We start from the raw sequence: 26,393 nt of genomic DNA, 5'->3' as shown, positions 1-26,393 counted from the left end.
ACAGGTAATTTTTCTCATATAGTTACATAGTTACATAGTAGGTGAGGTTGACAAAAGACACAAGTCCATCAAGTCCAACCTATGTGTGATTATGTGTCAGTGTTACATTGTATATCCCTGTATGTTGCGGTCATTCAGGTGCTTATCTAATAGTTTCTTGAAGCTATCGATGCTCCCCGCTGACACCACTGCCTGTGGAACTCAAGACAATACACAGGTACTCAACAAGACAATACACAAGTACTCACAGACCTACGTGCACTTGCAGAACAGTCGCAGAACTACGTGCACTCGCAGACCCACGTGCACTCGCAGACTCACGTGCACTCGCAGACCACTCGCAGACCTACGTGCACTCGCAGGCCACTCGCAGACCTACATGCACTGGCAGACCTATGTGCACCCGCAGACCTACGTGCACCTGCAGGCCACTCGCAGACCTACGTGCACTCGCAGGCCACTCACAGACCTACATGCACCCGCAGACCTACGTGCACCTGCAGACCTACGTGCACCCGCAGGCCACTCGCAGACCTACGTACACTCGCAGACCAACGTGCACTCGCAGACCAACGTGCACTCGCAGACCTATGTGCACTCGCAGGCCACTCGCAGACCTACATGCACTCGCAGACCTAAGTACACTCGTAGACCTACGTACACTCGCAGACCTACGTGCACTCACAGACCTACGTGCACTCGCAGACTCACGTGCACTCTCAGACCCACGTGCACTCGCAGACACACGTGCACCCGCAGACACACGTGCACTCGCAGACACACGTGCACCTGCAGATCTACGCGCACCCGCAGGCCACTCGCAGAACTACGTGCACTCGCAATACACAAGTGCTAACGATCCACACACACTACTCAGACAACACTCAGGTACTCACACTACACAGGTACTATGACCCCTGTTATAACCTCCTGTTTTAAACTCTGGTATTAACTCACCACTTAGAACAGTTGCACTTGGACAGAGTTCCAACAGGCTCACTATGAGTTCTACACAAGGTTATATAGGCCTCAAGCACCTGTGAGCAATTAACCACTCCCCTTAATTAATAGTCTGAAGGAAGCAAAGAAAAAAAAAAGAGCTGTTTAAAAAGTGATAGAAAAAGGTGATTGAAAAGCTACAAGGAAAAGCCCCAAAAATGCAACCCAGCAATCAAAAAGCAAGATTTGTTCACTCTCCCTCTGATTTTAACTCACCACTTAGACCAGTTCCACTTGGACTGAGTTCCAACAGATTCACAATGAGCCTTCATTGATATGCACTGATGAGGCTGCACTGATGGGCACTGATGGGCTGCACTGATAGGTACTGATGGGCTGCACAGAGCGGCACTGATGAGATGGCACTGATAGGTGGCATTGATGGGTGGCACTAATGGGTGGCACTGATGGGCAGCACTGGGGATGAGGCACTGATAGGTGGCACTGATAGGCATTAATAGGTGGCACTGTGGGCACTGATAAGTGGCACTGTGGGCACTGATAGGCAGCATGTTGTGCACTGATAGGTGGCACTGTCAGGTGGCACCAGTGGGCACAGTTGTGGCGGCAGCTGCTTTCCATGATCGTGAACGCTGTCCCTCTTACAGCCGCCGGTAATCGGCTTTTGTTTTTCTCCTCGCACTATTATGCCCCGTACACACGGTTGGATTTTCCAACGGAGAATGTTCGATGGGAGCTTGTTGTCGGAAATTCTGACCGTGTTAGCTCTATCAGACATTTTCTATCGGAATTTCCGTCACACAAAATTTGAGATCTGGATCTCAAATTTTCCGACAACAAAATCCGTTGTCGTAAATTCCGATCGTGTGTACACAATTCCGACGCACAAAGTTCCACGCATGCTCGGAATCAAGCAGAAGAGCCGCACTGGCTATTGAACTTCATTTTTCTCGGCTCGTCGTACGTGTTGTACGTCATCGCGTTCTTGACGTTTGGAATTTCCAATAAGATTTGTGTGACCGTGTGTATGCAAGACAAGTTTGAGCCAACATCCATCGGAAAAAAATCCATTGATTTTGTTGTCGGAATGTCCAATCGTGTGTACAGGGCATTAGTGCGAGGAGAAAAAATAGCCAATTACCAGCTCTGTTTACATCACATGATTAGCTGTCATTGGCTGACAGGTGATTACATTGTAAGGGGTCGGGATCGACCCCTTACTCCGATCTGTGATCAACCGAGTCTCCTTGACTTGCTGATCACAGAGCGTGCTGCGTCTTACAGGGGGCGCTCAGGCCGCTAGAGCACAGGTGTCATATGACGGCCTATCGGAAAACTAGGTCTGCGCTGTAACCTTCATTTGGCAATAGTGTGGACAGGTTAAAGGAATTTTTCATTTTTATTGGTGCACTTTAGGCATCATTAATGCACTGCTCATTTAAAAACGATCTTTTAAAAAAAAAAACTTTCTTAGCATTGATGCATGTCCCCCAGGGCAGCACCCAGACCCCAATACCCTTTGTATGCCCAATTACTTTTATATACGCCTTTAAATTTGGCACTTTTGATTTCTTAAGCTTCAGTCCCATAGACTTTAATGGGGTTCATTGTTCGGCTCCAAACTTTTGCACTGTTCGAAAGTTCGGGCATGAACCAAACCAAACCGAGGGATGTTTGGCCCATCTCTACTGGTGACATGTATAAAAATACATATCAAAACTCAATAGTATTCATTTACCAACTGACCCTCAAGCTTATTCCATATTTGCTACCACTGAATCTCCTGAATTATAACCCATAAATCTCAAACTGAAGTATAGGCATTCACCCTTGATAAAGGAAAGGTTTTGTCAAAATAGATCAGGCTGATGCAGGAAACTCAATAACAAGGGATAGGTTCCCCATTGCACACAGGTGTCACGTGCTTAACACTGGAATTTCATATGGAAACTCCACAATATCCTTTTTTTTCAAAGTTGTACTTTGTACCTTTTCCTTCTTCTATTGCGTAACCCTACCCAAGTCTTGTCTTTTTTATCTACTTATAGCTGGTATAGATCAATAAATTACATAATAAGAGAGAGATAATGACTTTTAAATGACGCGTTCTCCTGTTGTAAAACAAATAGAGGCTTTATCAAACACAAAAAGGACTGAGGAAGCAGAAACGGTTCACATTTATGAACAGAAGATTGTGCTCTTCACAGATCGGAGAGAGAACGACGTCTACTGAATATCATTCACTGTGCAGGAATGGGGGCACTCACTGTACTCATCCTGATCGCCACAGGTAAGTAGTTCACCTAAAAGTGAACAAAGACAACCAGACCACAATGAGCTGCTCATTATCATATCTGAGAACTCTCTGCCTAATCTTGCTACACCGACCTCAAGATTCTTGAGATCATTGTAACTAGGGGTGATTTTAGCCAATTTGACTTTGCTGCTGAATTTCTGATATCACCCTCAGCAAATTTTTCTTGTAGCTCAATTCAGCTCATTGAACTACTTAGACAAAATCTACTAGAAATAAGTCAAACAGATGTGTATTTAGATCAGACAGATGTCTGTTTAGAGCAGACAGATGTCTATTTAACCTCCAACCCAGTAACCAAGTCTTCAGGCTGATCACATGACATGCAGGGTCCCCTTTTTCTTCAGATCTACACCTTGGTGGACCATTTCTAATGACACAGACATAATGAGGACAGAGTCACTTTCTGCATTGTTGCATCATGAATGAAATGTTGCTACGGTCTCAGTCCTCAAGATAGAATGACGCTGGGTGTCAAATAATCTAAAAAAAACAGAGAATGTCTTGCGCTCTAAAGGAATTACTGGGGGACAGCACCAGAGAAGTGGTGTGTATTGCAGCCTGAGCTCCTTTTTGCGTTCTAAACACTGCATGGTGGACATTAAAAAAAATAAATGTGTTGGGCTTGATGTTGAATGTACAAGGATGTAATCTGTGTCATCAAAATCTCCTTTGCCAGAATGCAGTCATTTGAAAGCTAACATACAAATGAATATAGTTGTGTGTTATTTATATATGTTTATGTATTTACAGTATGTTTATAATTATTTTATTATAGAAGATAAATAAATTCAAATAACATTTTTTTTTGCTTGTGTCAGCCGGCAATGCTTTCGGTGCTGCAGATTCAGTGTGCGGTTCCCCGTTGGTGTCCAGTCGGATAGTTGGCGGTACAGATTCATTGGATGGGGAATGGCCCTGGCAGGTCGGTGTTATAGATAATGAATTACATGGAGTATATTTATGTGGAGGCTCCCTGATCTCACCGGAGTGGGTTATGACGGCAGCACATTGCATCCACAAGTGAGTATAACATGTTACTTTTATAAACCAATTCTTCCATCAGACACCAATCATTCTGCTTTGGATTTTTCTTTTTCTAAAAATCAGTCATGTACATGTGAATAGATCCAGTCTACATATTTTATAAAGTGTTGACTTTAAAACTGCCAAGTGTGCATCATTGATCCTCATCGATTGGTTTACATCACCAAAGAGTCCATGTGTGCTCCTCATTCAGCTATTGAGTTCCTTAGCTTACTCACTGTAGATAGGTAGATAGATGTACATCACGTACAATACCCTGACACCACTTGGATAATACAAACCAGGAGCACACTTGGGGCATCTTGAAGGGTGCTTTGAATTTTTTTCTGCCTAGAACTAAGCAGGGTCCAAGTCTATAGGACAGCAGGAGGGGGTCCTAGGGGCAGTATAAATGGCCCGCGGTCACAACACTGCCTAGATTTGAAGTCTCTGATGTGCGGAACCTTCAGCATTAGCCATGGGATCATTTATTGCAGTGTAAAAATGCAGAAAAACACAGTGCCTCTGCTAAGGAGTAGGAGTGGGCCGAACAACTGTTTGGTTTACAGCAGAGCTCCCGAACAGGGGAAATGCTCTATTCCGAATGGCGAACCCCATTGAAGTCTATGGGAGCCGAAGAGGAAAAATCAAAAGTGCTAATTTCGAAGGGCTATATGCAAGTAATTGGCCATAAAAGGGGTATGGGGGTCTGGGTACTGCCCGGAGGACATGTACCAATAATTTTACTTTATTTTTTTAAAACAATCATTTTTTCAAGAGCAGTGATTTTAATTAAGCTTAAAGTGCAACAATAAAAATTAAAAATTCCTTTTATTATAGTGCCTTGGAGGTTCACTTAATGTGTCTGTAAAGTGGCACATCTGTATGATGCATAAAACATGCTACAGCAAAAATTACATTTCTAAAGAGTCAAATCCCATTTAAATGATTCACGGTTACAATTGCCGACACCTGGCTATTGAAAAAAATAAAGAAAAAATGGCATAGGGTCCCCCCCAGTCCATACTAGGCCCTTCAGGTCTGGTATGAATTTTAAAGGAAACTCCACGCCAAAAAAAAAAAATAAATAAAAAAGGCCTGCCCCCCCCCCCAAATCCATACCAGACCCTTATTGGAGCATGCAGCCCGGCAGGTCAGGAAAGGGGAGGGGACGAGCAAGCACGCCCCTCCCCTCCTGAACCATACCAGGCCACATGCCCTCAACATGGGGGGGTGGGTGCTTTGGGGCGGGAGGGTTATTGGAATTTTGGAAGCCCCCTTCAACAAGGGGGGCCCCAAATCCCCCCCACATGAATGGGTATCAGGTACATCGTACCCGTATCGATTCACAAAAAAGTGTCAAAAAGTGATAACCACAAGAAACAAGAAAAGACAAGTCTTTTATTAAAAAAATTTTAAAAAGTGTCCCTTGATGTAAATCCACCGTCAATCACAACGCCCGCCGGAGCTGAAAAATATAAAAATGTTCCGCCTCCTGGGAGGCCACCAGCCAACTGGCCGCTCTGCACTTTTATTTTTTCTATTTTTTAGCAAAAATCACAGCTCCCGATGACAGAGAGCAGTAGCTCCCTGTCATGTTGCTAGGCAGAACAGGGAAATGCCTTGTTTACATCTCACCGTTCTGCCGCTGCGTGTCATGATCGTGGACCCCTGGCGGACATCGAGTCTGCGGGACCTGCGAACACACTCATGGAGTATGCGGCGGGCGCGCGTCCACTAAGCCACGATTTAAAGGGGACGTACAGGTATGCCCATTTGCCCAGCCGTGCCATTGTGCCAACGTATATCGCTGGTCGGCAAGGGTTTAAAAGCAGAAAATGACAGTGTTCTAAAAGTGAGGCCTCACACTATCTTCACTGGCACATTGGAGCTCTAAGAACAAAGGTCAGAGTGAAAAGGAACAGGGTAAGATAGCTGTCTTATGATTAGGGTTGCCACCTTTTCTTTAAGCCAAACCCGAACACTTTAGCGGCGCACGGCATGGCACCCCAACCGCGGCACGATTTTGCCGCGATTGTCACCCGACAAACGGCGGCAAAATCACATAAACAGAATTGTGGGATACCTGTCACCCAAAAGTTTTGCTTTTGGGGTGCCATTATCCCCATCCCCTCCTATTACAAATCTTCTTCCCCTACCAGCACAAATCCTCCTCCCTCCAATACCCCCATGGCAGCCGACAGGGAATACCATGGGGCCCCAGCACACAGGGGTGCCCGGACAGCAGGGGGATCGGAGCGGCGGGCGGGGGGGCAATTACAGAGGAGGGGGGGCAATTACAGAGCGGGGACAATTAAAGAGGAGGGGAGGAAATTACAGAGGAGGGGGGCAATTACAGAGATGGGGGCAATTACAGAGGAGGGGGGTGCAAATACAGAGGAGGGGGGAAATTACAGAGGAGGGGGGGCAAATACAGAGGAGTCAAAACGTAAGGGAATGAGATGACAGGCAGCTGCTGGTGCGGAAGTTTTTAATTAAATAAATTGTTTCAAAACAATCCACTCACTCTCCATGTCAGAGCTGTATATGTCAGTCTGTGAACTCCGCTGCCCCATCCTCCCCTCTGATCCACGCTGCTGTTTCACTGAATCACTGGAGGAAACATGGAGGAAACCTGCTACACAATAAAGTTCAATAAAAAAAAAAAAAAAAAAAAGAGAGAGAGAGAGAGTGCAAAATATGTACAGTGTCTCCCAAATGTGAGTACACTCCTCACATTTTTGTAAATATTTTATTCTATCTTTTCATGTGACAACACTGAAGAAATGACACTTTGCTGCAATGTAAAGTAGTGAGTGTACAGCTTGTATAACAGTGTAAATTTGCTGTCCCCTCAAAATAACTCAACACACAGTCATTATTGTCTAAACCGCTGGCAACAAAAGTGAGTACACCCCTAAGTGAAAATGTCCAAATTGGGCCCAAGGTGTCAATATTTTGTGTGGCCGCCATTATTTTCCAGCACTGCCTTAACCCTCTTGGGCATGGAGTTCACCAGAGCTTCACAGGTTGCCACTGGAGTCCTCTTCCCCTCCTCCATGATGACATCACAGAGCTGGTGGATGTTAGAGACCTTGCGCTCCTTCACCTTCCGTTTGAGGATGCCCATATTTACAAAAATGTGAGGGGTGTACTCACTACCGACATATATATAATATATATATATATATATATATATATATATATATATATATATATATATATATATATATATATATATATATATCATGTCTGGGGGTTCTGAGTAGATTTCCAGCAAATAAATGCAGATGTTTACATATATATGATAATTGTCAGAATTGGCTTAGTTTTGTTAAACTTTTAGGTCTCACTTGTTTACACACAATTTTATTCCACTACTGAGGCATCAATAGAGATTATTGTGACTTAGCATCTCAGTAAACTCTGGTAAACCCACCAAAGTTCATACTATTGGGCTTCTGTACATACAGTCCATTTATAGGGAACACATTATGAACAAGTTTCATTCTTTAGATTCTGTAGTTCATTGATAGTAATTATATTGCACTGCCTTCTGCAGCAGATGGATCCTCATTTATACATGTTATGTACTTTTTTTTTCTTTTTACAGTCCTATCCAGCTATCGAATTATAAAGTATATTTGGGCATGTACAAGTTGGGTGTTATTAACTCTCATACAGTTGTTGCCAATGTAAGGAATATCATCGTCGATAGTAGATATGTAAGCGATGGAGACCCTGGAGACATCGCCCTGCTGCGGTTGGCTACTCCTGTCACCTATACTCAGTACATCATGCCAATCTGTCTGCCATCTTCCACCACCACCTTCCCCTGTGGTACGGAGTGCTGGGTGACCGGCTGGGGTACAAGATATTATGGAGGTGAGTCCATGAAATGAAAATCAAAAGTGATTTCACATATTGTCCATACTAAGAAGCCACGTCTGTCATGTTAATTAGGGATTTGCGATTTTACTTTGGTTAGATTTGCAGGGGATTTGTTAAATCTTGTTTGAAATGTGTAAAACCCTTTCCCTGTAATAGTGCCAGCAGTCTTTTGTCAGTGTGTGTTAGAAAGACCTGGAGTAGATAGGGAGACCGTGTAGAGATAGTTTCTGCTACCTGTGTTCACTATATGGTGTTATGCTACATTGCTCTGAATTAGTGTGTTGGGCTACATATTATTGTGTACCCCTATCTGCATGGACCCAACAGTCCTTTCTTTTTTTTTTTTTCCATAATCTTTTTATTGAGATCGTTACAGAAAGATACGGGGTAAATGCACATACAGTATGTGGCTCTCAGAAATATATTCAGAAAAGGAAAAGAAAGACAATCCTCATACAACTAGCAGAGCCATATCCATATGCAAAATAAAAGTACAGTATTTGGTCTGACAATAGACCCACAAAAACAAGATATGGACATCCAGAGCAAGGGCCATGGAAATACAGTGTGCATGCCCCCGGGAGCCCTTATATATATTAGAATGGTAACTATAAGGCAATACACATATCTCTGGGATTGAGATAGCAGGACTGGGGTAGTATCCCAAAGGGTATCCCTGGGGAGAGTTCCCGGTTTAAATCCAGAAGGACGTATCAAGAATTAAAAAAGAAAGAGAGAAAGAGGAAAGAGAGAAGAAGAAAGAAAAAAAAGGGGGGGGGACAGGCGGGGGGGCTCGCTCTTTGCTCTACAGTATCATCTCTTCCAAGGCAGGATAGTACAAGAGCACCATAATTTGCTGTGTCCTGCAAAATAGAAAGCGGCATGAAGCTAAGATCAGGAAAAAGTGAGTGTGTCATGTACCTGGTGGTAGAGCCTGATATGCAGAAGACGGCCTTTCTTACATCTCTGACTTGAGGCCCCTGAGCAGACAGGCGGCGCGGTAGTGCAGAGTCTCACAAGTGCCGGCAGGGTTGCTAGCAGCGGTGCTGGACCGGAACTTCTGGCGGAGTTGTGGAGGAACACCGACACAGCTGTGAGACCAGCAACAGCAGGTAGACTGGAAGCTGGAACAGGCTGGTGCTTGAATGCCACGGACCAAGAAGCAGGTACGGCAGCTGGTGGGATGGATGCTCCTTGAGGACCGGAACACAGACGGGTACAGGCAAGGCTGGATCACACACTGGCGAGCAGACCAGGAATTGATGCCGAGGCTAGAGCAGAGTCAAGGTGCAGGCCGGGTCGGTTACAGGCTGGCAGCAAGGTAGTAGAGGGAGCAGGCAGGTCAGAGACAAGCCGGGGTTGGATGCAGGCAGATAGCAAGAGAAATCAGAAACAAGCCGGGTCAGTCAACAGGAACAGGTATCAGCAACAGATAGCAGGGAACACAGGGAGTGCTGTAGACCAGACAGCATTGATCCTGGGTGCTGACCCAGTTTAAATAGCCCATTTGGCACCATGACCTGTCTCAAGGTGCGCGCGCGTGCACAGGCACACCCGCTGCATTCTTTTCACTGGAATGGGGAGCTCAGTATGTCTTCTGCGGCCACCATCTTGGCTGCTCGCATGCCCTTCCTGACTGAGTGACTCTTGTATTGTTTTAAAGTGAGACCAGCAAAGCCATGTAGACATAAACTTGGACAATTGGTCTTGTGAAATATGAATATCCTCCTCCTCCAGCTCCTCCATTTCCTCCATTTTGTTGATTCTGGCAAACCATTCCCTGGCCGATGGAACATGTGTGGACCGCCAGTGAACAGGAATACATATTCTGGCTGCATTAACCACTTCCAGACCACCCACTGCACATATACTGTACCTGTACCTGTACATCGGTCGGTGCATGAGATACAGCCAGAGGAGGACTGACCATTGGGGAACTCGGGGATCTGCCCATGTAAACAAGGCGGATCCCTGTTCTGACAGTGGACAATACTGAGATCTGCTGTTCCTAGTGATCAGGAACAGCGATCTCTGTGTTGTCCCAGTAAGCCCATCCCCCACACAGTTAGAACACACCTAGGGAACACAGTTATCCCCTTGATTTACTCCTAGTGTTAACTCTTTCCCTGTCAGTGTCATTTATACATTGATCAGAGCATTTTTTTTAACACCGATCATTGTAATACTGGGGACCAAAAAGTGTCACTTGGGGTCAGATTTGTCCGCCGCAATGTCGCAGTCCTGCTAAAAATCTCCTCCATTACCAGTAAAAAAAATAAAAATAAAATAAAGGTCCATAAATCTATCCCATAGTTTGTAGACGATATAACTTTTGCGCTAACCAATCAATGTACGCTTATTGCGATTTTTTTTTACCAAAAATATGTAGAAGAATACATATCGGCCTAAACTGATGAATACATTTTTTTTTATATATTTTTTGGGGATATGTATGATAGCAGAAAGTAAAAAATATAGTTTTTTTTCAAAATTGGCAGTCTTTTTTTGTTTAAAGCGCAAAAAATAAAAACTACAGAGGTAATAAAATACCACCAAAAGAAAGCTCTATTTGTAAAGGGAAAAAAGGACATCAATTTTGTTTGTGTACAGTGTTGCACGAAAGCGTAATTGTCAGTTAAAGCGACGCAGTGCCGTGGTCATTAAGGGGGTGAATCCTTCCCGGGCTGAAATGGTTAACCAAGTGCATAGCAAGGGACTTCTTGTAGGTCTTGCTATAGAGAGAAATATGGTGCAACAGGTATTGTTCTGGTGTAAAGTCTAGCGTGTTGGTTGTGGCTCACACAATCGTGTCATGAACTCTTTTCCAAAAAGGACGGATCACTTTTTAAGTCCCCCGACAGTTCTTTCTGGGATGACCATTTTGCGTATATCCACTTCAGTTGCTGCTTGGTTACTGGGCCCCCCTTGAAGTTTTCTTTTTTTTTGGGGGGGGGGGGTTGATTGTTTTTATTTCACAATATTACATGTCCTTTTACTTGCAGTTAGTTTAAAAAAAAAAAGACAAAACAAAAGAAAAAGGTCTGGAATTAAGTGTTTTTATAATTGAGGTTTTTGGTTTAAGGATTTAGGGTTGGGGTTTAGTAATTTAGATTCTCTCTTTTTGGGAGAGATATTTTATCCTAATATAATTTTACTAGAATTTTTTATTCAGGGTCAGCAGCGTGAGACGTGTTCTGATTAGGGATGGGGAAGCCCGAGCACCGAACAATATGCGGTATTAGGGGCAAATTCAAAAGCCACCGGAACACCGTTAAAGTCTATGAGACAATGAAAAATCAAAAGTGCTCATTTTAAAGGCTTATATGCAAGTTATTGTCATAAAAAGTGTTTGGGGACCCGGGCCCTGCCCCAGGGGACATGTATCAATGCAAACATTTTTTTTTAAAATGGACATTTTTTCGGGAGCAATGATTTTTTTAATGCTTAAAGCGAAACAATACAAATGAAATATTCCTTTAAATATTGTGCCTGGGGTGAGTCTATGGTATGCCTGTAAAGTGGCACATTTTTCATGTGTTTAGAACAGTACCACAGCAAAATGACATTTCTAAAGGAAAAATTGTCATTTAAAACTGATCGCGGCTGTAATGAATTTTAGAGTCCTGGCAATATAAATAAAACTAATTGAAAAAAAGAGCATGGGATCCCCCCCAGTCCATTACCAGTCCCTTTGGGTCTGGTATGAATATTAAAGGGAACCCTGCACCAAATTTATAAAGAATATGGCATAGGGGTCCCCCCAAAATCCATACCAGACCCTTCCGGTCTGGTATGGATTTTAAGTGAAACCCTGCACCAAAATTGAAAAAATGGCGTAGGGGTCCCCCTCAAAATCCATACCAGACCCTTCTCCGAGCACGCAACCTGGCAGGCCACAGGAAAAGAGGGGGGGACGAGAGAGCGCCCCCCCTCCTGAACGGTACCAGCCCACATGCCCTCAACATGGTAGCCCCCCAAAGCACCTTGTCCCCATGTTGATGGGGACAAGGGCCTCATCCCCACAACCCTTGCCCGGTGGTTGTGGGGGTCTGTGGGTGGGGGGCTTATCGGAATCTGGAAGCCCCCTCTAACAAGGGGACCCCCAGATCCTGGCCTACCCCTGTGTGAAATGGTAACGGGGTACAAATGTACCCCTACCATTTCACAAAAAAGTGTCAAAATGTTAAAAAAAAAACAAGACACAGCTTAGGGCAAGGCCTTTATTAAAAAATAAAAAAATTAAAATGTCCCGCAATATCCATTCATCTTCTTATATCGCTCCACCGACAGACCGAAAAAGAAAAAAAAAAAACGCCACCGATCTACCTCCATGGGAGGCTCCCGCCATGTGACGCTTCTTCTCTGTGACAGTTCTTATATAACCGAGGGTGGGGCCACCCAGTGATGTACCCAGGTGACCCTGCCCCCCTCTGATGCACGGGGTCTTTCCCATGGCTTTCCCGTGGTGTCAGAGGGGGCGGGTCACCTGTTTACGTAACCAGGTGGCCCCGGCCCCTCTAAAGCTATGGGGAAGTCCCCATACGTCAGAGGGGGGCGGGGTCACCTGGGTACATCACCGGGTGGACCCGCCCTTAGTTATATAAGAACTGTCAGAGAGAAGAAGCATCACACGGCGGGAGCCACCCATGGAGGCAGATCGGCGGAGGATTTTTTTTTCTTTTTGGTCCATCGGCAGAGCGATATAAGAAGATGAATGGACATCGTGGGACATTTTTATTTTTTTATTTTTTAATAAAGGACTTGTCACAAGCTGTGTCTTTTTTTTTTAACATTTTGACACAATTTTTTGTGAAATGATAGGGGTACATTTGTACCCCGTTACCATTTCACACAGGGAGAGAGGCCGGGATCTGGGGGTCCCCTTGGTAAAGGGGGCTTCCAGATTCTGATAAGCCCCGTGGCCATAGACCCCCACAACCACAACCACCAGGCATCAACATGGGTACAAGGTGCTTTTTTTCAATTAGTTTTATCTACATTGCCGAGACCCGACAATTCATAACCGCCACAATCAGTTTTAAATGATAATTTTTCCTTAGAAATGTCATTTTGCTGTGGTACTGTTCTAAACACGGAAAAATGTGCCACTTTACAGGCATATTATAGAAACCCCCGAGACACAATAATTAAAGGAATATTTCATTTTTATTGTTTCACTTTAGGCATTAAAAAAATCACTGTTCCAGAAAAAACTGTGTTTTAAAAAAAAAAAATTGCATTGATAGATGTCCCCTGGGACAGGACCCGGGTCCCCAAACACTTTTTATGACAATAACTTGCATATAAGCCTTTAAAATGAGCACTTTTGATTATTCATGTTCGTGTCCCATAGACTTTAACTGTGTACGTATGTTCTGCCAAATTTTTTGCCTGTTCGGTATGTTCTGGTGCGAACCGAACCGGGGGGTGTTCGGCCCATCCCTAGTTCTGATAAAGTCAAAGCTGCCCTTTGTATCTAACACATCACTGCATTCTAGTGCAGTAGTGTTTAGTGCATTCAAATCAGCACATTGTTAAGTGCACCAAAGCACCACATCCTTAATCAACCTATTAACATTGTTGCTAATAAAATTATTTAATATCCTGAATTTATAATGTCGGAGGAAAACTAAATGGAGAGGCAGAGGTTCTGCATGCACGGCTAGTAGGGGGCAAAAACATTCATAATCAACAAATGAAATCATTGCACCAAAATCATATGATTCACTCTATAAAGTGAGAACCCCATGAACTATTTGGTGTCCAGACTGGACTGCTGGTCTGTACTTACACAGTACTCTCTAATTCTTGTTCTTCGATAAAACCTGCCTGGCCTCTCCCTCTGAAAATGCAGCCTAGTAAAACTGTTTACATGCTGTTCATCAAGTCTGTATGATAATTCCAGCTACCATCAGGAAATGTGGCAAAGAGTTTCTTTACTATGTATCCTCATACTGGGGCGCTTTTCACTCTTCCACTGGAGGCTTGGTACCTGCCATTTTGGTGTAGCACAGGTGCCAAAAAAGCACTGCGTTAGTGCACATTTACTGCAGTTTATTGAACTGCGTTAGTGCACGTGTACTGCAGTATATTGAGATGTATTAGTGCACGTGTACTGCAGTATATTAAATTGCGTTGGTTCATATTTATACATGTTTATACATGTTTACTGCAGTAAATTGAACTGCATTAGTGCATTTTTTGGCAGTATATTGAAGTGCCTTAGTGCACTTTTGTGGCAGTATATTAAATTGCATTATTGAAGTTTTACTGTAGTATATTTAAGTGTGTCAGTGCACTTTTACTGCATTATATTGTAGTGTGTCAGTGAAGTGTGTCTGTGAAGTGAGTATTCAAGTTAAAGTGCACCAAACAGCACTTTACATTGATTAACGTGCATCCAAGTACACATTTCCCCTTCTATATTACATTTTGGTAATAAGCCCCCATCCCCCATTATGTCTGGGAGGCCAACAAGGAGGCAGATGCTCCCATGGCACTGTAAGGGGGCCAGCAGTGTATGTGTCCACAGGCAAAGGTGGACGTGGTCAGTCCTCAGGCAGGGCATGATTTCCTCTGTTTAGTGATGTTACCCGTGCTATCCAGCCACAGCATGCAGGGGAGGTGGTGGACTCTAAACCATCACCATCCTCCTCATCCTCTGTCCCCCAAGCAGAGACTAGTGCACAGTCCATCACAGCTGCCAGAGCGGCTTATTATGCCTCCTTGTCAACAGCTATGACTGCCACAGCCCCAGCATCATGCACGGAGGAGTTGACTGAGTTATTTAAACATAGTGTCAGTCATTTGCTTCTTGAAGATGCACAGGCATTACTTGATTCATCAAGAGTACCTCTGTAGGGTTACAGTGTGAAGGCACCACCAACACCCAAAGCCCTATTTTTTTGCACCTGTTACTTCTATCCAAAGTCTGCGAGACAGACACCAGAATTTAACCAAAAAATCTCGAATCTGTTCAGAGTGAGTGCACTAAATTGTAGCCTCATCATACAGACTGGCTCCCCAAGCTGTTGTTTATAAAATAAAGAAAGCTTGCAGGGAAAATTAAATTTTTTTGCCTTTATAAATGATTTTTTTTTGCTGCAGCAGGTTCTATACACAATACAGATGTGCCACTTTACAGGTGTACTAAGGGGACCCCCCAGGCACTATATTTAACCACTTCCCATCTGGCCTATAGCAGAATGATGGCTGGGCGGTGGTTCCATTATCGTCTTTCAGGATAACAAGCTGGTGCACTCACGGGGGCACGCAGCGCGGTGATCGGTGGTGTTGTGTGTCACTCTGACACACCGCATCTCTGTTCATGGTAAGGAGCCTCTGACGGAGGCTCCTTACCACGTGATCAGCTGTGACCAATCACAGCTGATCACAGCGTGAACCAGGAAATACCGGTAAACAGCTTTCCTCGGTATGAGCTGACAGGGAGAGCTGACCGGCCGCTCTCCCTGTCAGAGGGGGGGTCTGCACTGATAATCAGCACATTGATTATCAGCGCAGCCCCCATGAGAGATGCCAATCAGCTGCCAATCAGTGCCCATCAGCTGCCAGTCTGTGCCCCATCAGTAATGCCTGTCAGTCCTCATAAAAATGCCAATCAGTGCCCATAAATGTGCCAATCAGTGTCCCATCAGTAATGCCTGTCAGTGCCCTTCAGATGCCAATCAGTAATGCCTGTTGGTACCTCCTCATCAGTGCTGCCTATCCAGTGCCATCTATCAGTGCCCATCAGTGCCCCCTATTAGTGCCCATCAGTGCCACCTATCAGTGCCCATTAGTGCTGCCTATCAGTGCCATCAGTGCCGCCTATTAGTAAAATGTATGTCCTTTTTTCCCACAAATAGAGCTTTCTTTTGGTGGTATTTTATGACCTCTGCGGTTTTTATTTTTTGGGCTATAAACAAAAAAAGACCGACAATTTTGAGAAAAAAAAACAATATTTTTAACTTTCTGCTATAAAACATATCCAATAAATTATTTTTTTAAATCTAATTTTTTCATCAGTTTAGGCCAATATGTATTCTGCTGTATGTTTTGAAAAGAAAAAAATCCCAATACGTGTATATTAATTGGTGTGTGCAAAAATGATAGCAGCTACAAATTATGGTATATATATTTTTTTCTTTACTAGTAATGGCGGCGATCAGCGATTTTTAGTGGGACTGCGATATTGCGGAACACAAATCGGACACTAACTGACACTTTTGACACTTTTTGGGGACCAGTGACACTAATACAGTGATCAGTGCTAAAAAAATATGCACTGTTACTGTACTAATGACAGGGAAGGGGTTAATATCAGGTGGGATCAAAGGGTTAAATGTGTTCCCTTTGAGTGTTTTCTAACTGTGCAGGGATGCTTTGGCTATGGGAAATATAAAGATCCGTGTTCCTGCTTTGCAGGAACACAGAATCAGTACATTCCTCTCACAGAACGGCGATCTGCCTTGTTTACATAGGCAGACCGCCGTTCTGCCTTTCTCCTCAACGATTGGCGGGTCCTGGTGGACATCGTGTCTGCCGGACCCACTGATTGGCTAATCACAGTGTGTCTAATCACAGTGGGAGCGGGTCGCCCAGTGGTGCGCTCGCGCGAGCCAGACCCGGAAGTAGTTAATAAGATACCTGAGGGTGCCAAATATTTTACATGTTGCTCCACAATCACACCTTAGGTGCTGGCTCGGTTTGTCTCCAAAGCGATTAATTGTACCAGCAACCGGAATCCTGCACACTGAAATGCAAAATAATATTAATTCTTTATTAAAATAACCAACAGGAACCAGTTCTACTCTGACTAGAGCTGCATGATTAATCGCCAAGAATTGTTATCGCGATTTTTTCACCGTTGCGATCTTGACAAAGGGTTTTCCGATCTTTGGTATGCAGAGAATTTTCGCTCTGCTCTATGCTCTCAGCCATCAAAAGTCAAAGTCTGGGCAGTCTGCCAATTTTTAAAACATTCCATTAGTGGAAACAGTCTAAAGTCTAAACATTGTATCAATTTGTCTTTTACATCAAAGGAATAGACTTCTGTATGTAAATTAGGAATGTTTAACCACTTAGACACTAAACCTTTTTCTGACAGTTGTTGTTTTCAAGTTAAAATATTTTTTTTTTTGCTATAAATTGCTAGACATTACTTAGAACCCCCAAACATTATATATATATTTTTAGTAGAGACCCTTGAGAATAAAATGGTGGTTGTTACAATATTTTATGTCACACTGTATTTGCGCAGCGGTCTTTCAAATGCATTTTTTTTTTGAAAATTACTTTAATGAATTAAAAAAAAAACTAACCAGTAAAGTTAGCCCACATTTTTTTGTACAATGTGAAAGATTTTATGCTGCGAGAATCGTGATCTTTATTCTAAGCAAAAAAATCATGATTCTCATTTTGGCCAGAATCGTGCAGCTCTAATTCTGAAATTTTTTTTTTCTAGACACAATACTTTTGCAAAGGGTGACAAAGCCAATACCAATACATTACCACTGTGCAGAAGCTTCCTGTAATAAAGACTGGTCACTGCTGCTCTTTCTCCTTGTGCAGGGTGACTGGTTCTGTCTTGCTCCCTCCTATAGTTTTCTGCAGGAAGCCTGTAGTGGGTGGAGCCTGCAGGGTCCCTCCCACAGCTCTGCACAGGCTATGTATGGCACAATGACGATGTCGCTTCTCCTTTTTCAAGATAATATCTGGGTTTGCAAAGACATTTGGTACACAAAGTGGATTGGTATTCTTTGTGGCAACTGTGGAATATATATATTATATTTAATATTTTATTTTCCAGAATGCAGCTTTAAAGGTGATCTATGTATAGGTTTGCTATAGCTATGACCTTGTAATCATCTTCTTGTCTATGTTTCATCACCAGGGGATGTCATTGATTATGGGGTCCTCCAGGAGGTCATGGTTCCCCTAATAGACCGCAATACATGCCAAAAAATGTATAGAAATGCAGGAGTTGCCCTCATTATACAGAATGATCAGATTTGTGCCGGCTACAAGAATGGGCAAAAGGATGCCTGCCAGGTGAGTGACACCAAGAACATTCCAGCATGGCTTGCCTTTAGGTCTGGATCTCTTCAAAGAAAGCAGAAGCAATGCATAACAAAATGTTCTTTTTTACCTGGAATGGATTGGAAAGGTTAATTGCTGTAATTGCTGTCTTTGGCCTGGATGGGGAAATTTCTTCTCACTTACTGCCCTCTATTGAATTTTTTTATAACTGTATTGTCCCCCTTTTTTATGTAAGTGCTGCACAAACTGTCACAGGAAAGGTCCAATGCTGCATCTGTCCCTGTGGCTTCTAAGACTGAGAATTAAGCACTCAAAGACCACTGATCACTCAATTTTCAGTCTTCAGTGATCAGAGAGCCAGTTACTGTCAGTGACTGGCTTTTTACTCCGCTCCTCCAGTGCTCACTGGAACGCTGAGCTGTGCAGGGGGTGGGAGTGGCTGGCTCAGTCTTCTAGCAGCTCAATGATCCAGCTGCCAGCCCAGGGATCTGAGTGGATCCTGACTGTAAACTCAGGATTGATTCAGAGCCTGGACTGGCTGAGTGATACAGCCAACAGCAGGCTCTGACTGAAAATGGTCACAGGAATAAAAAAAGAAAAAGGAAATATCCCCCGTGGGGTTTTCTAAGCAGGAAAAAATTATGAAAATGGTAAGCTGTAAGTTGAAAAGGTTTTTATTTTGAAGAACTTTAATGGCAACATGATCACATGAAATGACCATGATGGTTAAAATAGGAGCTGGTTAAAATGAAGCTGGCATAAAATTATACAATGTTCAAGCGCTATAATAGGATAATAATCTTGACGCGTTTCGACCCCGTTGGGTCATCTTCAGAGGATTCAGGCGCTGTAACAAGATTTGCATATTGAAATTCATGGATATGACCATAAAAATTAAAATGTAACAAATATATGTTTTTAACAGTGTAATTACCAATCACATTGCATTTAAACAGTTTCTCCTGAGCCTAAAATTCTCCCCCACCGGGTCCCAGAAGGGGTCCCAGGCCGTCCACCACATCAGCAGGGGGAGGAAGGCTAATCTCCCATGCGTGTCTTACAAGGAGTCACACCAAGATATTTCCCAAAACCAGGGAGGGGCGTGGGGGCAAGCGAGCGGGACCTGTAGTCAGAGCATCAAATAACAGACAACAGTACCATCAGTGCATTATATTTAGCATGGATAGAAATATATGTATCATTATCACTTTTTATTTTTGAAAAATAACTCTGTTTGTCATTCATTTAATGTTGTCTGTACTTGTTGGGGTCAGCAGTATGTGGATATTCCCACATATGCTGCATATATGTTGCTTAGAAAACCCCACGGGGGATATTTCCTTTTTCTTTTTTTGACAATAATCGGGGTGTGCAGCACTTCATATCTTCTCAGCATGTGTGCCTCCCCTTTTAATGGGTCACAGGAATGCAGAACAAACTGCACTCCTGTGATTCCCAGGGGGAGTATGTCAAGAGCATCTAGTGCTTCTGCTCCTCATTCCAGCATCCGGGTTTTGGCTATGGCACTCTCCTTGTCTGTCTGTCCACCTGTCTGCCTTCCGCAAGTACCTGTTTGCTTTGTTCAGTTAATGCCTGCCCTGGTGTGGTGGCCAGGCACTATAGCAATGTGTCTAAGACCTGGGGGCAACCGAGTACCAGTGAGCCTGGGCGTCCGCAGCAGGGGCCAAGGGGGGTCAAGTGCCCCCCCCCTGGAATCGGCAACATGACAGTACGGGCAGTGCCGGCTAAACTGTGCTTGATGGCAGATGAACATGCACATCAGTACACAGTCACAGATCACTACCCAAGTCAGACCTAAAGTGTCCTTGCAGAGCTGCAGCAGGGTGCCGAGGGCTGGAACGCTCCCTGTGCTCCTACACTCAGCTGAGAAGACATCAGTTACACTTCTCTGTCAGGAGGAGTGAACTCCCCCCCACAAATCATTTCTAGTCCCCGCCTTTGACATGATGTCATTCAGAGGCCGGGACAGGAAGAGAGAGAGAGGCACCGTGAGGGAGCGTGTATGTTGCTGGAATTAGGTAAGTGAGCAATGGCAGACAGAGGGGAAGGGCTGTTGGTGGATATGTGATGAAGATGATTACTGATGTGACTTTTTGTGGTTTGGAATGTGACGCTCATGTGCGGTGACACCATCTAGTCAGGTGCCATCCTTCCTCCCAGGTGACACTGCCACCCTCCCCTCCCCACCACCATCGCTATGCAGTAGGTGTACTACTAGGCTCTGGATATTTCTTGCAGGGCATGTTGCTTAACGGTGTAATGTTGCAGTGACGCTTTTCCAGTGCCCTGGACTGGCTAATGTCTTGGGAGCAGTGGTGGGTTTTGTGATTGGGGTTTAATTAAGCCCTTAGCCAGTAATATGCAGCATGAAGGGGTTAATGTACTGACACTGGCCACTAATTCAGCACAAGGCGTTTATGAACACTGCCATTGATCTCTAATGCATTAGTGGCCAGTAGTAGGCAGTTAATTAACCCCTTTGTGCTGCATTAGTGGCCAGTGTCAGTGTTAACCTATTCCTGCTGCAATACAAAGGGGTAATTAACACTGCCACTGGCCGCTACAGCATTAGTGATCAATAGCAGTGTTCATTAACCCCTTGAGCTGAATTAGTGGCCAATGTCAGTGTTAATTAGCTCCTTCATGCTGCATGGTTTTAAATTAGCATATCACCACTGACCATCTATGCTGGGGCTAATATTGCAGCTACTGCACCAACGCTGGGGATTATTATTGCAGAAACTGACACCAATACTGGGGATCATTATTCAGAAACTGACACCAATATTGGGGATCATTATTCAGAAACTGACACCAATATTGGGGATTATTATTGCAGAAACTGACACCAATACTGGGGATCATTATTCAGAAACTGACACCAATACTGGGGATCATTATTCAGAAACTGACACCAATATTGGGGATTATTATTGCAGAAACTGACACCAATACTGGGGATCATTATTCAGAAACTGACACCAATATTGGGGATTATTATTGCAGAAACAAACTGTGCCAAATGTGGCAGTGGAAGGGGGAGGGTTATCACGCTTTATGTGATAATGACTAATCCCCTCCCCTTCATGACATTATTGAAAAGGGGCGGAGCATTGGTGACCTTAAAATGATGCCCCCCCTGAAAAAAGTTCTGCGGACGCCCATGCCAGTGAGCCTGCTTGCCTTATGGGAAAAGGGTCTGCTATAGGTGAAGAACACAGTAGCCAGTTATAGTGTCTGACCACCTGCATTGGGGTAGACATGACAGAGAGTTTTAGCTATACTTCTCCTTTAAAATAATTTATTAGTAATGTGGGGAAAGGTGAAAACCTTTCACAGTGCCATCATTGTTTCCAGTTGCCTTATCTCTTTTATTTATATCTAGTCCCGGTGTCACTTGGTCAGGAGTGAGCGTGAAATTGGCCTCTTTAGACATAGACAACAATAAAATCTTGAAGGAAAAAGTAGGAGAACCACACCAAAAAATCTAGTCCAAACATTATTTATTTTATTAAAATAATACAATAAAACCCACAAAAATATCCAACCCATTTTGTGAGAATGCTCCCTTTATCAGGGCTGAAATTTGCTAAAACATGATCCACAAATCACATAAGCAAATGGGTGGGGAGTGAAGCGGGTAACATAATTTCCTAAATATGGCCATATGCCCATATTTGGGCAAGGATGTCATCACTATCCCTGCCCCTTCTTACCTGCTCTGTGCAAAATCATTGCCCAGGAGCCCCAATCCTCCTCAACTTGGGTCCTCCACTGGTGCTCCTGGCTTCACCCTCTGCCAAGTGCCTCCATAGCAAGCCGCTTGTTATGGGGGCATTCATGCATGCTTGCTCCCGAGCCCCACTCTATATGCCAATAAGACACATAAAGCAAGACTCGCCCCCACCCCTGCTCCCTCCTTACTGGCTCTGATTGACAGCAGTGGAAGCCAATGGCTCCTGCTGCTTTATCTGAGCGACTGAGGAGCGAGAGACCTGAGAGAGCCTCAGCTCTTGTGCACATCGCTGGATTGAGATTAGGCTCAGGTAAGTATTTGGGGGTGCCGGGGCTGGAAGCTGCATGCAGAAGTTTTTTTAACTTACTGCATACATTGCAGTAAGGTGAAAAACCTTCTGCTTTTGCAACCGCTTTAAGGCTTTGCACATATTCTGCGGCCACGGCTCACAGCATGGGGTCCAATACATTCCTATATATGTGTGTCTGAATTTGCACCTGAATTGGACCAGAAGATGCACAGAACCCTTCTTTAATGCGGACTGCATTAACCTGAGCAAGATCAATAAAGACATGGATGAGCGAGTTTGAGGTGGAGGAACTTGACTGGTCTGTACAGAGTCCTGACCTCAACCCCATAGAACATCTTTGAGATGAATTAGAGCGCAGACTGCGAGCCAAGCCTTCTCGTCCATATCATTACCTGACCTCAAAAATGCACTTCTGGAAGAATGGTCAAACATTCCCATAGATACACTCTAATGCCCTGTACACACAATAGGATTTTCCGATGGAAAATGTATGATAGGACCTTGTTGTCAGAAATTCCGACCGTGTGTGGACTCCATCACACATTTTCCATCGGAATTTCCGACAAACAAGGTTTGAGAGCTTGCTATAAAATTTTCCGACAACAAAATCCGTTGTCGGAAATTCCGATTGTGTGTACACAAATCCGACGCACAAAGTGCCACGCATGCTCAGAATAAATTAACCACTTAAGGACCAGCCTCGTTTTGGATTTTAGGTGTTTACATGTTTAAAACAGTTTTCTTTGCTAGAAAATTACTTAGAACCCCCAAACATTACATATCGTTTTTTTTCTAACACCGTAGAGAATAAAATGGTGGTCATTGCAATACTTTTTTTTGCACCGTATTTGCGCAGAGGTCTTATAAGCGCACTTTTTTGGGAAAAAATTAACTTTTTTGAATAAAAAAATAAGACAAATGTAAGGTTAGCCCAATTTATTTTGATATTGTGAAATATAATGTTACACCAAGTAAATTGATACCCAACATGTCACGCTTCAAAATTGTGTCCACTCGTGGAATGACTTCAAACTTTTACCCTCAAAAATCTCCATAGGTGACGTTAAAAAAATTCTACAGGTTGCATGTTTTGTGTTACAGAGGAGGTTTAGGGCTAGAATTATTGCTCTCGCTTCACCCGTCGCTGCGATACCTCACATGTGTGGTTTGACCACTGTTTTCATATGCGGGCGCTACTCGCGTATGTGTTCGCTTCTGCGCGCAAGCTCATCAGGACGGGGGGTTTTTAAAGACATTTTATTATTTTTATTATTTATTTTACATTATTTTATTTATTTTTACACTGTTTAAAAAAAAAAAAAAACTTGTGTCACTTTTATTCCTATTACAAGGAATGTAAACATCCCTTGTAATAGAAAAAAGCATGATAGGACCTCTTAAATATGAGATCTGGGGTCAAAAAGACCTCAGATCTCATATTTACATTAAAATGCAATAATAAAAAAAAAAGTCATTTAAAAAAATGACATTGAAAAAAATATGCCTTTAAGAGGCATGGGCGGAATTGACGTTTTGATGTCGCTTCCGCCCAGCAGTGTCATGGAGGCGAGTGGGCGCCATCTTAGCCTCACTCGTCTCCAGGCAGAGGAGGAAGACGGACACGATCACCTCCACCACTACCGACGGCTCCGGTAAGTGGCGGAGGGCACCGGATTGCGGCGGGAGGGGCGTGCCCTCTCCCGCCACCTATAAAAGTGATCTTGCGGCGAATCCACCGCAGGGGCCACTTTTATCAGAAAGAGGACCGCCACACGAAAATGGGGATACCAGGGTTCTGACAGCTAGCTGCTGCCATAACAACGATATACCCCTTCAAAGTTTGGATGTACATCAGCGTGCGGCGGTCCGGAAGTGGTTAAGAGACGAAAGCTATTGGCTACTGCCCCGTTTCCCCGACGTACGCGTTTTACGTCACCGCGTTCAGAACGATCGGATTTTCCAAAACTTTGTGTGACCGTGTGTATGCAAGACAAGTTTGAGCCAACATCCGTCGGAAAAAAATCCATGGATTTTATTGTTGGAATGTCCGATCAGTGTCCGACCGTGTGTATAGGGCATTAAACCTTGTGGACAGCCTTCTCAGAAGAGTTGAAGCTGTTATAGCTGCAAGGGGTGGGCAAACTCAATACTGAACCCTACGGTCTGAAACTGGGATGCTATTAAAGTTCATGTGCACGTAAAGGCTGGCATCACAATACTTTTGGTAATATAGTGTGTGTATATGTGTGTGTGTGTATATATGTGTGTATATATATATATATATATATATATATATATATATATATATATATATATATATATATATATATATATATCTTAATAACTTTATATTTTGTTATAGCCAAAATTAATAAAGAGAAAATTAAATGCTGTACATTCATCAACTTTGCCAAAGCAAACTTGTGCTGAGTGCCTATTTTTTCAGTTCTGGAATAATGTAGATTCAGCAGATATTCACTAGGTGCTCAACTAGTTTGTTTGAGTATACATTTCTGAAAATGGAAAAATTGAATGAAACATTTTTAATTATTCTGAAGAAACAGTTGATAGGTAGACTCTAGTGAAGCTAATCGTTGTTGCTGTCTTCCAGGGTGACTCAGGAGGACCTCTGGTGTGTAAGGTTCGGGGAGTCTGGTACCAAGTTGGAATCGTAAGCTGGGGAAATGGCTGTGCTGAACCATATTTCCCTGGGGTGTACACTTTGGTGACGGACTACCAAAATTGGATCAGCAGCCACCTGAACGCAACCTTCAGTGATGTTCAAAATATCCCGCCACCAACACAGAAATGTGGAGGAGACTTCAATGGCCATGGAGGAAGCATCCATCACTCCCACTTTCACTGGACCACCTTGGTTATAGCTGCTTTAGTCTTATTTTATCTATAACAAGTTACTGTCCACCTATATAATCAGTAGACTGCAATAAAGGGTTTAACAGAGCACAGAGACACATCACAACTGCCTTCTAAAGTAACAGAAATGAACACAGGATGATATAATAATTATAGATGTTCATTTTTTTATTTGCTTTTAATGTGTATGAATAAAATAATTTGTTTTATTTTTGGAAACTTGCTGATGGTTGGGTATTACTTTTACAAATGATACATTGTATTAATTTCTCTATAAACGTAGCCACAGCCAAAAAATGACACTGTGTCTATGTTTGACTTCAATAGTGGATGTAAGTAACTTGGTGTTTTCACTCTAGGGATATACTTGTTTCCTTTTCCCTTCGAATGATGAGCCTTTTAACCACTTGCTGTCTGGGACAACTTTTTAATGTTTTCACACATATAAAAATCAGACATTTTTGCTAGAAAAGTATTTAGAACAGGCAAACACTGTATATTTTCTGAAAGCAGAGGCCTGAAAAAAAACAATCCCAATATAATACTAACTTTTTTGTAAAATATAATAAAATTAAATAAATAGATACCAAACATGTCAAGACTCAAAAATGTGTGTCTGTGAAAAGGGTGGCAAACTATGGTGCCTAAAATTTTTCATAGGTGACACTTTAAAAGTCTTTACAGGTTATCATTTTATAGTTAACCATGAATTATTAAATAATGATATTTGAAGCGCTTCACAATGTGCATGAAAATGAATATATAAAAATAAATATAAATATAAATAGTCAAATAAATCCAGCGGTGAGTAAAAATTCCTAAAAAATCCAGCAATCAAAATAGTGTAAAATTATAAAAAATTAGTGACACCAAATGTGTAAAAAAATTCACATAAAAAATCCACATAAAAATAAATATATAGGGATGTATTCAGAAGGTTCAATTATACAGGTGTAGAATCCTGATTGGTATAGAGCTTTTGATCACTAGCAAAGCTGTTTAAAAACACTTGCTTAATCAAGGTGCTCATTGACCTTCATAGTAACAATGTGCTTTTTGCTTCTATTCACAACCAATGTGAGAATCATAAACAGGCAGATAAGAGAAAAAACCAATCATTGTGCAATAGTTAGGATACCAAGGTACACAGGCAAACTTCAATCCACTCACGTGTGCCTTATAATGATAAGGCATATGCAGGTTTTACTATAGCAGTCAGCCGC

At 43.1% G+C, this 26,393-nt stretch overlaps 1 protein-coding gene across 1 annotated transcript; it reads left to right on the top strand.

The window, feature by feature from the left end:
• Positions 1 to 3,043: 3,043 nt before the first annotated feature.
• Positions 3,044 to 25,701, top strand: LOC141148254 (serine protease 33-like). The gene is made up of 5 exons (XM_073635521.1): positions 3,044 to 3,250; positions 4,096 to 4,297; positions 7,914 to 8,185; positions 18,084 to 18,241; positions 24,908 to 25,701. Exons 1-5 carry the CDS (start codon positions 3,214 to 3,216, stop codon positions 25,202 to 25,204), a joined length of 966 nt encoding a protein of 321 aa, XP_073491622.1. The 5' UTR covers positions 3,044 to 3,213; the 3' UTR covers positions 25,205 to 25,701.
• The last annotated feature ends 692 nt before the right edge of the window (positions 25,702 to 26,393 follow it).

The sequence above is a fragment of the Aquarana catesbeiana genome, linkage group LG06 (assembly GCF_042186555.1).
Source record: "Aquarana catesbeiana isolate 2022-GZ linkage group LG06, ASM4218655v1, whole genome shotgun sequence".
Lineage (NCBI taxonomy): Eukaryota > Metazoa > Chordata > Amphibia > Anura > Ranidae > Aquarana > Aquarana catesbeiana.
Note: the sequence above shows the minus strand (reverse complement) of the source record. Positions and strands in the feature narration are given on the sequence as shown.